General features: G+C 40.9%; 1 protein-coding gene across 1 annotated transcript in view; it reads right to left on the bottom strand.

Moving 5' to 3' along the window:
- Positions 1–7298: 7298 nt before the first annotated feature.
- The window catches only part of REEP3 (receptor accessory protein 3), a 97789-nt gene continuing 88507 nt past the window's right edge, over positions 7299–16580 (bottom strand). Inside the window, exons 7-8 of the mRNA XM_038534066.1 lie at positions 11445–11590; positions 7299–10768 (exon numbers count right to left, since the gene is read on the bottom strand). Coding sequence (XP_038389994.1) covers positions 10712–10768; positions 11445–11590 — 203 coding nt within the window. The 3' untranslated portion in view covers positions 7299–10711. The remainder of the gene's footprint in view (positions 10769–11444; positions 11591–16580) is intronic.

The raw sequence follows: 16580 nt of genomic DNA, 5'->3' as shown, positions 1-16580 counted from the left end.
TTTGTCCAGATGGGAGCATCTCTCCGAACAGCCCCGCCGCCTGGCACCACTGCGGCTTGGCTAGACGGCTTGGCCCGAGCGCGCACATTCGAGGGCCGAGCTCACGGGTCGTGACAGGTCCGGGGGCTTGTGCGGCTCCTTCCCCGGGTTAGGGCCGCGGTGGGGGGAGGGGCGGGCAGACCCGGTGCAGGCCGCGCCGCGGGGAGAGCCTGCGTCTCGGGGCTACGGCACTGGGCCAAGGAGGGGGGAACCCCGGCCTCAGGGCCCGCCCGAGCCGCGTGCCCCCCCCGCCCCGCCCCGCCCCCGGGAAGCCAGCCTATCTGCCCCTCCCCCCCCGGGGTCTCAGGTCGTAAGATCCCAGCAGTGGGGCCGACGCGGGAGCCCAGCACCCCCAGCGCCCAACAGCCCCCGACCCCATCCCGCGCGCCTCTACCTCCATCCACCATCCCCACGCCCTCCCCTGACCCCCCACTGGGGCTCCCACTGCCCCCGCCGCGGCCGCAGCACCCGCCCCCCTGGGCCTCCTTCCCCCAACCGGCCGGCCCTTCCCGCGCCCCGGGGGGCGGCGGGGGGCGTCTCCCGGGCCTGGGCCCTGCCGTGTGGGCCGCGGGGAGGAGCCCGGCCGCGGAGGCCCCGCCCTTCGAGCCGCTCGCACATCTGGGGCTGGGGGTTAGCGTTCCAGGTGCGGCCGCCGGGCGGCCAGATGTGCGCGCCCGCGCCCCGGGCCCGGCGGCCGGCGAGTCTGCGCGACGCGTGGCCGGGCCGGGAGCTCTCCCTCCGAGGGACCTCGGCCCCGCTTCCCCGACGCGCCGCCAACCCGCGAGTTTCCAGCGCGTCCCCGCTGCCCCGCAGCCCTCGGAGCTGCTCAGATCCGCCGGGAAAGCAGAGCGGCCTTAGGTTTCCCCCCCGAAAACCCCCGTGTTTCGACCAAGCAGGCCTAGCTCTGGCCGCGGGACTCCAGGTGCGCAGCCAGCGAGCCAAACCGCAGGTGTGGGAGAGAAGTTGCAATAGGGTCGCCCCTGGGGCTTGCCCTAAAGCGCGCTTTGACCCGGTATGGATTGCGTTTTTGAAGGCGGAGGTCGTCTTCCACCTGGTACAGGCAGTTCAGGACGGGAGAAGAGCCAAGTGAACCCCGTGACTCAAACCCCTTGGAATGTGCCTGGAATAATAATGGGGACTTGAAAGGTTTTTCTGGCCGAGGTAGCTGGTGGAGCCGAGGCTCCCGCCGTTGGCGGCCGGCCGAGGGGGGCAGTATTGCCTTTTGCAGCGCTGCTGCATCTGCTAACTGGACAAAAATAGTCAGAGCATCTGGTTTAAATCAACCAAAAAGCATTTCTATCAGCTTAACCCACCCTTTTATGGAACCGACAGAGCAGGACAAGCCAGATATATTCCCGGTGCTCTTTTAACACTCCAGTCATAGCTAAACCCAATCACGTTTTACCGCTGGTGTTTGAGCGCCCTAACGCACAATTGTCGTTATTTTAATGTTGCAAATCAAACTTCCTTTTCTGAGGTTGTGTGTGGCCATGTGCTCAAGTATTTACATTTGCAAGCAACGCTCTGAATATGTTGCCTTTTATTTCTCTTTCTCTTTCGATTTATGTTGTTGAACGGTGAGGCCCTGGAATAGTAAAAAGTATCTGAGGCCAACAGATGGGTTGTTTACACTACTAAATATATAGCCGCATTTCTCTCCCTTAACGCCCCACTCAGAATTCCAAAGGCAAGTTGGAACAAAAGGAAAATGTGTCTGAGTGTAAAGAAGCGAGAATTTGTGCCAAGAATTACAGTCACAGGGTAAATAACCTTGTTTTCTCCTTCATCAGTGGCCGCTACCAAATCCCCGTTCTTGGAAGGTGGCCAACAGTCTGTCTGGTGGAGGGTGCTGCTAATTAGAGAGAGCCCATAAACCTCCCTGTCAAAGAGGGCATATGACCTTCCCTTCAAGTCTAAACAATAAAGCTGGCGGACTGCAGACGGCACTCCACGCTGGCTGCCCTGCGGGTTCCCTAAATAGGAACAGGATGAAGGCCAGGCTTAAGAGGTTACCATAGCTCTGCTCTCACACTTTGAGGAATCGGTCACTCCACTTCCCAGTATAACTTGTTTCAATTACTCTCTACAATCTATTTAGAGGAGAGCAGCTTGCGAGAGTGCTCATTGTCTAATCTAAATGAGGAAGCAATTATTACTTGCTGCAGTCTAATGGGCTCTGAGACTGTCGGGTCAAATATCAACCAGATCTCCTATAACTGTGCTTTGCACTTGGGAAGATACATCCTTTTAATGACAATTACTTATCCTTGCTTTTCTGAACCCTCTCCCATTGAGATTACAATATTAAGGAGCTCACCCCCCCCCCCCCTCATGCTCCAGTGTCTTATTTTAGAATGTAAGTTATTGTCAGGTAAATACCACAACCTCTCTTGTATATTGGTTAATGTAAAATATTTTAAAAATTATTTTTTGCTTTCTTATAGGCATCTTCTCAAAATATAGCAAAATAGAATATCCCAAGTCTTCCCACCTTTGTCTCATTTACCTCCCTGGGAGCCCCCTGCAAGCTTTCATTTTATACAACATGTTGTGAACTATAAATAATACAGTCCCACTTTCCTAGAACATATGGAAACTGTCCTCTGCTATATATACTCTCTGTACTTGCTTTCAACTTAAAAAGATTGAATAAAGTTCATCTCCTATGTAAAAAGGCATTTGGCCTTTTTGGTGTGTTTTATTAGTTAAAACCCAATATGGAACAATGCATGAAAATTCTTGTGAACAGAGCACATAAAAGGTTTTATAAGGTGTGGTGTGAAGGGAGGAAGCCACAGAGCAAGTGCTGGTGGGAAAAGAGAGGAAGGAAGGAAAACACTTCCTGAGAGGATACTCTTCCCGTTTAAGCTACATCCTCTCTTCAAATCTCTTCCTGTTTGTCTTAGCCAATAATTGATAGTGAATTATATGTCTTAATTTTTCCTCTCCATTTGAAAAGCATCCTTTTTCTCTTCTTACTGAAGCTACTCTGAGTAAAAGCTCTTATTAACATCAAGGACTCAAAAACTTCATTCCATTTAGTCTTCTCAGAAATAATCTGAAATTTTTGTGTAATACATATATGCTAAGAGTAATTTCTAAGTGAGCCGTTTAAATATTTTGTGATTGCCAAGATAACTGAGCATAATGGAATTAACAAGAGTCTGAAGTCACAAATATTGTGGTTGGGCCCTCGGCTGGTCAATATTGAGTCTTGGGGGCCTCTGGGTGGCTCAGTTGGTTGAGCATCCAACTCTTGAGTTCAGCTCAGGTCATGATCTCAGTCAGGGTCCTGAGATTGAGCCCTGCCTCAGGCTCCCCACTCAGTGGAGAGTCTGCTTGAGATTCTCTCCCTTTGCCTACCCCCCACTGGCGTGTGCTTTCTCTCTTCCTCTCTCTAAAATAAATAAAATCTTAAAAAACATAGAGTCCTGGGTTCCCTATCTGCAAACCAGGGTGATACCTCTTCCTAAGGTATGAAAACAAACCAATGTACAAATGTTATCATGACTGAATTCAAGAGGCATTATAAGCCATGTAGACTAAGAGTTCCTCTTCCAAATAAACCCTGGCCTGCAACATTCCCTTTCTTTGTCAGATAAACTCATCAAACCCAAGACTTGTAATTTTTACATTTAATTTTATATTTCAAGGTAAATATTTTCTTTTAGAACTTAAGAATACTGTGGCAGTTAATTTTATGTGTCAACTAAGTAGGGCACAGCATTCAGACATTTGGTCAGTAGTTGTTCTAGATGTTGCTGTGAAGGTATTTCTTAGATGAGATTAACAGTCAGACTTTGAATAGCGTATCACCCTTCATAATGTGGGTGGCCCTTAACCACAGCAGGTGAAGGCCTTGAGAGGGAATTTACCTACAGTATATTTTGGAACAGCAACATCAACTCTTCCCCTGAGCTCCAGTAAGCCATCCTGGCTTGCAGATTTGGGACTTGACAACCTCCACAATTGTATCAGCCAATTCTCTAAAGTAAGTCAATCTCTTTTCCTCCCTCCCTTTCGTTCTTTATTAAAGACTTTATTTATTTGAGACACAGAGAGAACACTAGAAGGAGAGAGAAAGCAGGAGTTGGGGGCAAAGGCAGAGGGAGAGGGAGAAGCAGGCTTTTTGCTGAGCAGGGAGCCTGATGTGGGGCTCGATCCCAGGACCCTGGGATCACAACCCAAGTCAAAGGCAGATACCTAACTGACTGAGCCACCCAGGCACCCCCTCCCTCTCTTTCTTTCTATACATGTGCACACACATATATCTATGGGTTCCATTTCCCTTGAGAACTCTAATACAGATGCCTAGTGTTGATTCTTGCCACTACCATGGTCCGTTGTTAACACTCAAATTTAGAGTAACTTAAACTAGGCATAAAATTCTAAAGGGGAAAATCTCCACCTATTATCCCAAATTCTTTCTCAATACGTTGAGATAGCATCAGGTCAAAACACATTATAGGGGATCCCTGGGTGGCGCAGCGGTTTGGCGCCTGCCTTTGGCCCAGGGCGCGATCCTGGAGACCCGGGATCGAATCCCACGTCGGGCTCCCGGTGCATGGAGCCTGCTTCTCCCTCTGCCTGTGTTTCTGCCTCTCTCTCTCTCTCTGTGTGACTATCATAAATAAATAAAAATTAAAAAAAAAAAAAAAAAAAAAAAAAAAAAAAACACATTATAATTCTCTGCCTGGCTTCATCAACCATTCTCACTCACTTTTTCCAAATTTAGCATTAAACAATGCTGGGAAGAGAAAAAATTCTCTTCCAAGGGTGATGTGCAAGACTATCTGGGCCCTGTTCTTCCCCTCCCTGCTCTGTTCACAACCTTCTCTTTCTATATTTCCTGAAGATACCAGGTGAAAGATAAGAAGCTGTGACAGTTCTTTGGGACTCAAGGTTGAGTCACCTTGAAATATTTTAAGGCTATAAAAAAATATAGTAAGGTCTCAAGAAATTCTGCCTTCAATAAAAATTATGCTCTGAGTATTCCAGGTGAGAGATAATGATAGCTTAAACTAGGAAATTTGGAGGGGAGGGCAGTTTAAGTCAAATTCAGGATTCAGGCATACCTCATTTTATTGTGCTTCTCTTTATTGAGCTTTGTAGATTATATATATATATATTTTTTTTCAAATTAATTAAAGGTTGTGGTAACCTTGCATTGAGTAAATCTGTCAGCACCATTTTTCCAACAATATTTGCTCACTTTGTGTTTTTGTGTCACATTTTGGTAATTCTTGCAAAACTTCAAACTCTTTCACTACAATTTATTTGTTATGGAGATCTGTGATCAGTGACTAATGACTAGCCTTTTTTAAGCAGTATTTTTTAATTTTTTTATTTATTTTTAAAGATTTTATTTATTTATTCATGAGAGACACAGAGAGGGAGAGAGAGGCAGAGACACAGGAAGAGGGAGCCTGATGTGGTACTTGATCCCGGGACTTCAGAATCATGCCCTGGGCCAAAGGCAGGTGCTAAACCACTGAGCTACCCAAGGATCCCCTTAAGCAGTATTTTTAAATTAAAGTATATACAGTGTTTTTTAGACATACTGCTGTTGCACATTTAATGGACTACAGTATAATGTAAATATAATGTCCAAAACATTCATTTGCCTTGCTTTATTGAGATATTTGCTTTATTGCAGTGGTCTGAAACCAAACTGGCAATCTCTCCATGGCCAGCCTGTATATTCTGGACAGAGTCAAAAGGGCTTACTAATGTTTTGGATGTAAGAAGTAAGGAAAAGAAGGGAACCAAGGATTAAAAACAAAACAAATAAGCAAACAAAAACCTGCTCTGAGAGAAACCAAATAAATTACTCAATAATCTGGAAGAAATTACAGCATAAGTGATCCTCAAATAATTTAAACATTTGTTTTTTTTTTTTTTAAAGCAAGAATTATTTCCCTTAAACTGCTATCCTATCCCACGTGGATACAGGCATTGTACAGAAACATGATAGTACTGCTCTATACAGCAGGCACTCAAGGAGTATTTCTTTTTTTTTTTTTTAAGATTATTTATTTATTTATTTATTTATTTATTTATTTATTTATTTATTCATAGAGACACAGCTAGAGAGAGAGAGAGAGGCAGAGACACAGGCAGAGGGAGAAGCAGGCTCCATGCAGGGGGCCTCATGTGGGACTCCATCCTGGGTCTCCAGGATCATGCCCTGGGCTGCAGGCGGCGCTAAACCGCTGCGCCACTGGGGCTGCCCTTAAGGAGTATTTCTAAATGAAAAAATTGATGATACTCTGATTTGCACGTAATGCCAAAATCCCATACTCTCCTTCTCCCCCTACCCCCTTCTCTTTGCCTTTAATCTGGGATTGCCAAATAAACTAAGGATATACTTGGAGAATTTCCTGTTTTTGCTGAGCAGTCTTTTTAGTATCCTACATGTATAGACAATTACCATTTTTGTGCTTCAACATTTCAGTTCAAAGCATTATCTTATAAAAAGCAATTTAAAAAACACTACCAAAATCAGACCCTAAGGAGAGTGTTTCAAGGCCAGAATATTGATGGGTAGGTAAAAGGGAGGGACTGTCTACCAGGGAACAAATGGATCGGTCTCTGACCTGATTTTTGTTCATGAATCTCTTTCTCAAGACAGTGAACCACTTAAAGGGAGAATAAAACATTGGGAAAAATGCTGTAATTCATATATTCATTGAGTTTTTTTTTGAATTTTTATTTAAATGTCTAACTTCTTTGGATCATCACAAGGATATACCTCCTAATAAAGATGAAAACACAACTCCATTTGGAAATACTTTAACACATTATATAGCATAATGAAGTAACACAAAAAAAACTTTTTTTAAACATAGGATTTCTCTTTAAAGCTTAAATGTGAGGCAGACAGACGTCTTACTTTAAAACAGATGGAACCCTAGAACATTTCCAGGATACATAAAACTGAATCTTGTGTTATATTTTATGTCTGAGACAGCTAACCAATACAAAATTGATGGCTAGGGTTTCTGTACTAATTGTTTTTTTATACCTTGCCATTCCAAAATCCAAATTTAACATTCCAGTGTTTCTTTTTGTAATCCTATGACCATTCCAGAATGTATATGATTTTTTTATAATTTGTTCTGTGATTTGGAATCTTAAGTGTATGCATATGCTATTTATTATATAATATATACACCTATATTATATACATACTCCATGATAAGTGATATACATTTATGGAACCCAACATAGGTATTCTGACACACACAAAGAAATACAAGTTGTCGCTAATAAAATGAGTTTATTTTGTATTAATGTTTTCAAAAAACACATTTGTAAAGTTAGCCCCACACTAGGCCTAAAAAAGCCTTTACAAAGAGATTAAAAAATTACAAAACTGCTTTCTCTTAACTATGAAACTACAGAGATTTAAGAGGTGTTAGAGGAGAAAAATGTTAATTCATGGTCAATTTTTAAAAGGTTAATATACAATAAATCTGTAGGATACTATTAGAAGATTAAATCTTAACCATTTAGAGGAAAAAGCTGTATTTTTCTTTCAGAAAGTTTTACTCTTAAATGATGTTTACTAAGAAATATACATTGCATACCACAGTAACAATGATCTCAAAATTACCTAATTGCTTTGCAAATGAATCAGCCTATACAGGAGAACAAGTAGGAAATTGCTTGCTGATACATATTAACTCCTTAATTTTCCTGATAAAAGAAAATCAAAACAAAAATTTAGTCCATTCCAACTAAACATACAAATTACTGATATTTAATAGAAGATAGCACTGGATTATTTTTAACAACACAAAAATTCAAGTATTACAGAAGCTCAAACTACGTTATTTCAAAAAAGGAAACGAAAGAAGACGTATTTATCTAACCAGTGTTTTACAGAAATTTGGAATATTTACATATTTTATAACACTGTAGAAATCTTTGGTGGTGACATATGGATTCAGTTCCCTGAAAACACTTTAATAATTTTGTTCCATCAATCTGTGTAGTCAAGTATTGATGATCAGTAATGCTGGCAGTTACCATTTTCTAGCCAAATCCACATACACAATAGTGACTTGTGTGGAGGGGATCTTGTGCAGGACCTACATGGGTTTACATACTAAATCACTTAGCAAGAAGACTTACTTCTGGCTCGTTTTTTATCCCAGGAAAAACATGGTAAACTAAAGAACAGATCAACTGTCACTTCCAAACAAACTTGGGAAATGGTTAATATTAATGCACAAATTGAATGAATGAATATATAATAAAACAAAATGCTGGCTACAATCTCTGCATAAATGTTAACAGCTACCATTATGGTGCCTTAAGTGAAGTTGTGCAGCATCTGATGCCCATTCACCAAATGGTGGTGGTGGGAAAGCAAGGCACTGTGGTCAAGAGATAAATTTACCTCCTTTAAAAGCACTGAACTCAAAAGTAGAGAAACAACAAATGACCTGCTCCACCTTAAGAGAGACAAAGATTTATAAGTGTATCATACAAAGTTCAAAGGAAAGAGCATGCTAAAACACACACAAGAGAAAAACAGCAAGATCTCAGAAATATAAAAAAAGGAGAGAAAGGAAATGATAGAAGAGCAAAATGACACCCACTGCTTATAAGGATATAACAGTAGAAACAGATCAGAGGAGGCACTGCATGGAGAGATACAATTAAAAAGGACATACATCACCCCTTTGTGACCTGTGTTGTCTTTGATTCAACATTTTGTTTGCAGAAGTTCAGAGGGATAAATAATGCCTCCAATTTAGAATAGTATTTATGAGTTTACTACAATTAAGGAATAGATTTAACAGATCGGCCTTGGAAAAGATAAAATGGAACAGAGAGAAGCCTGCACAGGTAATATTTTTATACAGAGTCACTTACATGACCTTGTCAGGCAACTGATGACACTGCTTTCGGGCAGGAAAGACAAACATAGTGTAGCACTTGTATTAGCAAGTCTGGTACTAGGCAATATAAATAAAACTCTCTTCCAAGAGTTTATCATAAGAGTTCCTAGGAATTTTGAACACTAGGAGCTTTTCTAGAAACTTAGGCTACAAATTAGTCAAGGTAGTAAAAATATCTTCACCTAAGCTATTCAGAAAATTAAACTCTTGGAGGAAAGAAGTTGAGTGAATTTTTTCTTGATGTATCAAGAATGTGAGATAGTCTAGAAAATGTTTTAAGACTTGTACCAAGAGAAATGTTTGAATTAAACTAAGTACTCCTAAGTAAATATTCTGTTCTCTGCCAACACTCTGAGGGGGTCCTGAATATACACTGCCAGCTGGTTTCACTTCTTAAAAAGATAGAAAGGTCAAAGATTTCACAAATCTCGCCCACTGTGTTTTTCCTCCGGACAAACATAAGTAAATTATCTGAATGGTTATAACTGTACAACTTGGACTACTGATCACTAAAACCACCACCAGAAATACAGACTTCATAATGCATAGTTATCAGTGCCACCTAAAAAGCTTCCACGTTCCATAATTCAAAATTTCTCGTATTAAAAACTATTTTTCTAATATCTATTCTAACCACTTCTAGTACGTAAGATTAACATCTGTATTTTGCATTGGCACCTCTCTTCAGGAAACCATCTTAGCCAGAAGATGAGAGATTTAAGTGATTCTAGCCAATATAGATTCATAAATCAGCAGCACACATCAGTGCCAAGCTTATGAATGGACCGACTGTTGGATAACTTCATGACTCTGTTTCACAAAAGCAACTCTTTTTAAATGCTGAAAATGTAACCAGTGTTAACAAGAACATGCTAAATTCAACCACAATATAGGGCTTAAATGTGGAAAATTGGTTGATGTTTAGAATACCTTCTTACTTAAGAGAAGATAATTAATTAATTAAAATAGTTAAATTTGAACAATTAGCTATATTTTCATATAATTAGAATCTAACGAATTTAATGAATGAAACCCACAGGAAAAGAGATGATGAAATTCAAGGCATAAATGTGACATGTTGGGATACGACAAAAAACAATAAAAACAGTGTCAATAAAACTTAAAATAAATGTACAGTCGTAAATAAGTAAACAATTTTCAAGTGTGCAAAACTAGTCAGGAATAAAAGTGCTATGTGGATACCTGGCTTTCAAATATTTGTTTTGAAAACTTTCAGTTGATGGTGGCAAAACCAGGAAGTATTAAAAAAGTAAAAATTTAAAGAATATATAAAACACGCTGTATCTTACATTATGCCCTTGTCCTATCACTGCTGGATCAGAGGCTTATTAATTTCTATCCTCATGTGATAGAATATACATGGAGGTAAACACAATACAAGAGCACAAAGGCTGATGTATCTTAAACCGTAAAAAGACTCTTTTCAAGTATACTGTGGGTCTGTGTTTCATCGCAATCCCAGGCACTCAGTGTTGTTGAGGAATTTGAAAACAGGTAACACAATTTTCTATTATTTCTGAAATATTATATGTATAAATAAACTTTGCATAACTACCTTTAGTAGTCAGGACATGGAAGTGCTGGTGAATGAAATAAAAGCTATTTAAATTTAGATGAAAATAAACCCTATCACTGCCACAATGGAAAGTATTATTTTAATACGTAAATCCTGAATGAATAATGTTAGCAAAAATGTCGATGGATTAGCATAATTTGTCTTGGGATTCTTGAAGTGCAGATGGCTAAAAATACACTTGTGGTCTCTTCTTCACTTTATATTTTAGTGACCCGTATCGCACCTGAAGAGAGAAATGTGTCATTATTACAAATTCGATGATTACTTTTGAACTTAGATGGAAATGAATAGTTCCTAGTCACGGTGATAATTTTTTTAACTTTTCTCATATAAAGAACCAATTATCCTAGAAGTATGCTTACGTATTCAAAAGTGGAGTTGGTACTAGTTCGAAATATGCTCACACTATTATCACTAATAACAAATAAAAACATTAACTGTTGCTAATTGTGCTTTGCCTGGTCCATCAATTGTTCACAATGACCTGAGGCCATACACTGAAATCCTCCACTGCTTTCTGGACACAAAGACAATATATTATTGTGGATAAACTTCTGTTTAATCCTCACACAGGGTTGGCTCAAAGCCATATCATGTAGTTATTTTTGTTAGTTGCCCTCTGCTCATCTGTTGTAGGGCCAGCACTGGGTGCTCGTGACAACCCTATGACTTGCTCTATGAGAACACCATTTTCGACCTACAGAGGATGACTAGGGATTTGCCACTTTGTAAATTTCCAGCCCTCCTAAGGTATCCAATCTGAATAAAGAATTTAAAATGTAACTGCCGATCTACCCCTCTGTTCTTCACCTATGGATCATTAGCATCCTGAGTGGTAATGCAGCAAGGAAACCCTACAATAGGAATCTATTAGGAAAACAACTCTGCACCTGACTGACCTCTTTGCGGCCTTTCACGGTTTTCACAGATTTCATGCTTTGCGATCTTCGAAGCCCTCGGTGGGTTAACATCTCATCATCTGAATACGGCCCCTCCGCTTCTTCATCTGTTTTCTCATCTCTGTCTTTCAGTGGAATTCCATAACCTAAACGAGTAGTCAAACCAGGATATTTTGGTGAAAGGACAGCACTCCGTCTGATGCACTTCTCTGCATGGTTTGCATTTGCCCCTGACTCTCTCTCCTTTTCTCATCTGGAACGTGCTCTCTGCCTTTTATCATTAATCTCAGCCCTGCGTACTATTCTGCATGAAGCTCATAATTCATGTCTTCCAGGAAGTTTCTCCCAACCATTCCTACTTTTTACTACACGTTTTTCAGAATAATTTAAAGTAATTGACTCTTGAGAAGGTAAATAAAACCTTATTCGAAACTCAAAAGAATATAAGCAGGTGTATACTGAGCCAGATCTCTTCATGCACTCTAAATAATCTACGCAATTTTGTGTTTTGTCATTTGTGCCTTTGACTTTAATTAGAAATGAAGGGTTTCCTCCAACCACTTGTGTCAAAACTTTCATCAAGATTGAGAATGGGAGGGTGAATTTAAAGGAGTCAAGTAATACCCAAAGGGGCTAGGACTTTGGGCACAATGGGCAGGTGATGGGGATGTTAAACCAACACTGTTGCAGCTGCTGGGATAAAAACCAGCCAGACAGGCTACAGTATTAGAAACACCACAGGCTATGATGACAGATGTTAAGGAAATAGCCAGCATCAGGAAGGTCAGTAAGAGACTGTGTGGAGGTGTGCTAACAGGCTGCTTATTATGTGTAGCCACAAAAGATTTAACATTGGCCAATATGCAAACATCCAGGTAGTCAGGCTGGTTATTGTCAGGGAGTCTGACAGCATTCTGACGCTGGGATTCAGAGACCTGAAGACTCCTGTTCCTAAGGCAGAGGTTCTCAAGCTTAGTAGAGCTAATTAGCAAAGACTTATTAGCACATATTAAGAGTCACCGGAAGAACTTGCTGCTACGAAGACTGCTGGGCGGGGGGGGGGGGGGGGGGGGGGGGGGGCGGCAAGAATCTACATTTCTAACAAGTTTCTAGGTGATGTTTAAGCTAGGTGCAGGGTCTGTACTTTTGAGCCACTGTTTGGGTGGAGCAAGACAGGGGCCCCAATCCAGCAAAAATGGAGAGCCAAAAAGATAAGCAGTTAGGTATAAAGACAAGGGTGAAGTTACAAGGCTCCATTAGGTTTCAAATTCTCCTTTAATAAAGATAAGAAGCATACATATCTAAATCTGCAGGTAAGAAAAATATACTAAATACATGTTTCCTAATCTGCTCTCCCAGGCCATGAATAACTTGCGACTCACTAAACGAACCATGAAGATTTGTTAATAAGCTTCTTAATCTCCTAATAAGATACAAGCCTTTAATTGTATAACATGCAAATACAATTTTATGCTGCCAGACTTCTAGGGTAAAAATTAAGAAGGATTTGGAAGTAGACTCAGTCATAATTGGGGCCAGGATCCTTTGTTTCCCTGCATCAGTCCAAATAACTGTGTCCTAGGTAGAAAAGCAAGCACTTGCCAGGTGCTAGGGCTAGGGGAGCAGCAGCTTGGGGGAGGCACGAAGGCCAGTGTGGTGGCTCCAGGATGGGTTGGGTCACTGGTCCTGGGAGGAAGCTCCTCATACAGTATTAAGTGGGAAAAAAACGTACATTAAAAAAAAAAAAAGTACATATAGAAATAAAGGAAAAACAACAATGAAACCACTAGATCTCTTGAAAGTGGGCTTTTAGGTGATTTTAAGTTTTGTTTTTTCTTTTTAAATTTGCCCAATTTTATTTAAAAATTGTATTGTTTTTAATAATTGGGGAGAATAAACCAGAAAAAAAGTTGTTTTTAGGTGGTCATTTCTAGATTTTTCTCCATCGCTGTTGCCTACACAATATTCCTAATGCCAATAAAACTAAAGTAAAACGCAGAATGGGGAATCAAGGAAAGAGTTAGAAAGGACGCAACTGTGACCAAGAAAGTTCTCTAAGGTCACATATGAAGCATAAGATTACAGGTCAACAATCATGGCCTTTGCTATTTTAATCACTTCTCACTGTATGCATATGATTAGGAATTGGAATTTCATTCAAAAGAGGATTAGGTACACATCTTCTTTCTTTTTTTCCAATTTCAGGTAACAAATCTTATTAGCTTTCTAATTATGGTTTCAGAGAAAATGATGGGTTGATTCATTATTCCATTAATACTCGAAAAATTCTATGTGTTTGGCAGTGTGCTAAATTATGGGGATAGAATGATGAAGAAGACACAACTTTCATTTTTCACCCAAAGAAACTCTGGGTCCACCAGGGGGAAACAGACTTTAGCAGGCATTACAATACTGTACTAGATGCTATAAATCAAAGATGATGAGGTACTATGGGAGCCCACTGTGAGATAATTAACTCAGCCTGGGGGTGGGGGAAAATAGGTTGTGAGAGAGGACTTCTCGTAGGAGGAGATGGCTACCATCTAAAAAGGCTCATGATTCTGTATAACTAGCACATGATGGAGTGGGAGAACAAGTCAGAGGAGTTAATATACCTCATGCTACTGAGTTTGGAATTCATCAGAGAGCGATGTGGGGCCACTGAAGCATTTTAGGCAGAAGGGTGACATGATTACACTTGGAGTCTTTCAAAGATTCTTTTTACACTTCGGGGAATGAATCAGAAGTGGATGAAGACTGGAAGCAAGGAGGTTACTGCAGTATGGCAGGTCAGAAATGATGAAGTCCAAGGAGCAAAGACAGAGACAGTAGCCAAATTTGGGATCTATTAGAAGATGAAATTGAAAAGTTTAACTTAGCAATTTACTAAACCAAACTGTGCATCAAAAAAGAGAGGAGTCAAGTCAAATATCTTCACTAAAATATGCATTTTCTATTCCACTTAAAACCTGGAATTGAATATGTATGAACATTCTGCTGTGAGCGGTGGAAGTGTTAATCGAAGTTGTCTGAGGATTTAGAAGTTTGGAGGAGGAGGGAGACCTGAGACTATCAGAGAAGCCCATATCTGGGTTCCATCCCACAGTAGGCACTCAGCAAGTAGGCAGAGTGGCTTATGGGTCTGCTGAGCCCGGGCAAAGTGAAGCTTCTGGGGGCTACTGATGCCATACGAAAGTGAGGCTAAGGCTGCTTGCTTTACGTCGCTGATGTACACTGGACAGAGCCCTTGCATGTATATTCCTGAGGAGCAGTGACTGGGGACCTAAGGCTGAGGAGTCTGTATGACCCTGGGGCTTTGGGGCCTAATGCTGTAACTGTTTGGCCAGCTACAGCCCAGACCTCTGTGGACATTTTAGAAACTGGCAGATGCTTTTGCAAACTGACCTGGTGTTCACACAGCTCCTACATCTTAGAGTTGGTATATTTTAAATTTTCCCACCATATGATAATAATAGCCAATATTAATCCAGTATTTAGCAACCCACTGCTTTAAGCAGTTTCTGCATATTAATACAAGTGTGGAATCACAGAAATTCTGCCCTGGAAAGAGCCCTGGACCTATGGTGGGGGATGTGATGTGAGTACTTCACCACCTCTTAGTGGTGAGACCCAGAGCTAGTCTTGCCTCTCTCCAGGCCTGTGTTTTCTTATATGGTAAGGTGGTGGGATGGATGAGAGATGACCAATAGATTTCTTTCTTTCTTTCTTTCTTTCTTTCTTTCTTTCTTTCTTTCTTTCTTTCTTTCTTTCTTTTTCTTTCTTTCTTTTCTTTCTTTCTTTCTTTCTTTCTTTCTTTCTTTCTTTCTTTCTTTCTTTCTTTCTTTCTTTCTTTCTTCTTTCTTCTTTTTTATTTTTTTTGACCAATAGATTTCAATGTGAATCCCAACTCTGACCCAGTTGGACTGTCTGGGGCACCATGTTGAGGACCTGTGAGCAGTGTGGGAAGGTGCCAGAGTCCTGAAGCGATGTCTGCTGCTGTGGGCAGGGAGCAGGGAGTACGCAGGACACCTATTTGCCATCTTTGACCAACGCCATCTCTAAGGCTGGTACCTTCTCAAATTATTTGAATTTGTAGTTCCAGCTCAACCGTCTAAGTGTAGACTTTTTATAAATGAAAAAGAGAACCTTGGATACCTCCTTCCTGTCATTGACTATGTAGCCCCTGACAGGTATTTTAATCTCCTTATGTCTGTTTTATTATCTAAAAAACAAGGATGAAGGGCAGCCCGGGTGGCTCAGTGGTTTAGCACCGCCTTTGGTCCAGGGCGTGATCCTGGAGTCCCGGGATTGAGTCCCACATCAGGCTCCCTGCATGGAGCTTGCTTCTCCCTCTGCATGTGTCTCTGCCTCTCTCTCTCTCATGAATAAATATATAAAACCTTTAAAAAAATAAAAATAAAAAATAAGGATGAAATACTTAACCCATGGAGTCATCTTAAGGATTAAATAAATACATAAAAAGCACCTACAACAACAAAAAATGTGTGCTTTATTTCTTTATGTACTACTATTGAAACTGAATATTGGGCCACTTTTAACTCATAAGGGAGCAGCAACGTCTTTGCAGAAAAAATATTCCCACTTATCACAATGTGGTGTTCTTTCAAAGGAGGTGAACATCATGTTCAAGGCATCCATTTTCTAACAATGAAGCATTTGGAGGGAGCTCTTTTTGCCACAGTGACAACAAGCAGATTTAATAACTTCATCAAGGGGTGCCTGGGTGGCTCAGTTAGTTAAGTGTCTATCTCTGGCTCAGGTCATGATCTCAGGGTCCTGGGATGCAGCCTGTGTGGGGTTCTCTGCTCAGAGGTGAGTCTGTTTCTCCCTCTCCTTCTGCCCCTCCCCCCACTTGTGTGCAGGCTCTCTCAAATAAATAAAATCTTTAAAAAATACGTAACTTCATCAAAGCAGGACTTCTCTTGACTACTTAACCTCAAACCACTCAGAGCAGGCCATGATGAGTTTTCAAATAAGATTCAAATTTCCAGATATTTGAGTTGCTTGTGAACAAGCAGAGCATCTAAGGTAAATGTATTGATCACATGAACCAATAAACAGATTTTGCAATGTGGATGCAATTACCTCACTGAAAAACTTACTATTTTTTCTTGA

Source organism: Canis lupus, chromosome 4, assembly GCF_011100685.1.
Source record: "Canis lupus familiaris isolate Mischka breed German Shepherd chromosome 4, alternate assembly UU_Cfam_GSD_1.0, whole genome shotgun sequence".
Taxonomy (NCBI): Eukaryota; Metazoa; Chordata; class Mammalia; order Carnivora; family Canidae; genus Canis; species Canis lupus.
Note: the sequence above shows the minus strand (reverse complement) of the source record. Positions and strands in the feature narration are given on the sequence as shown.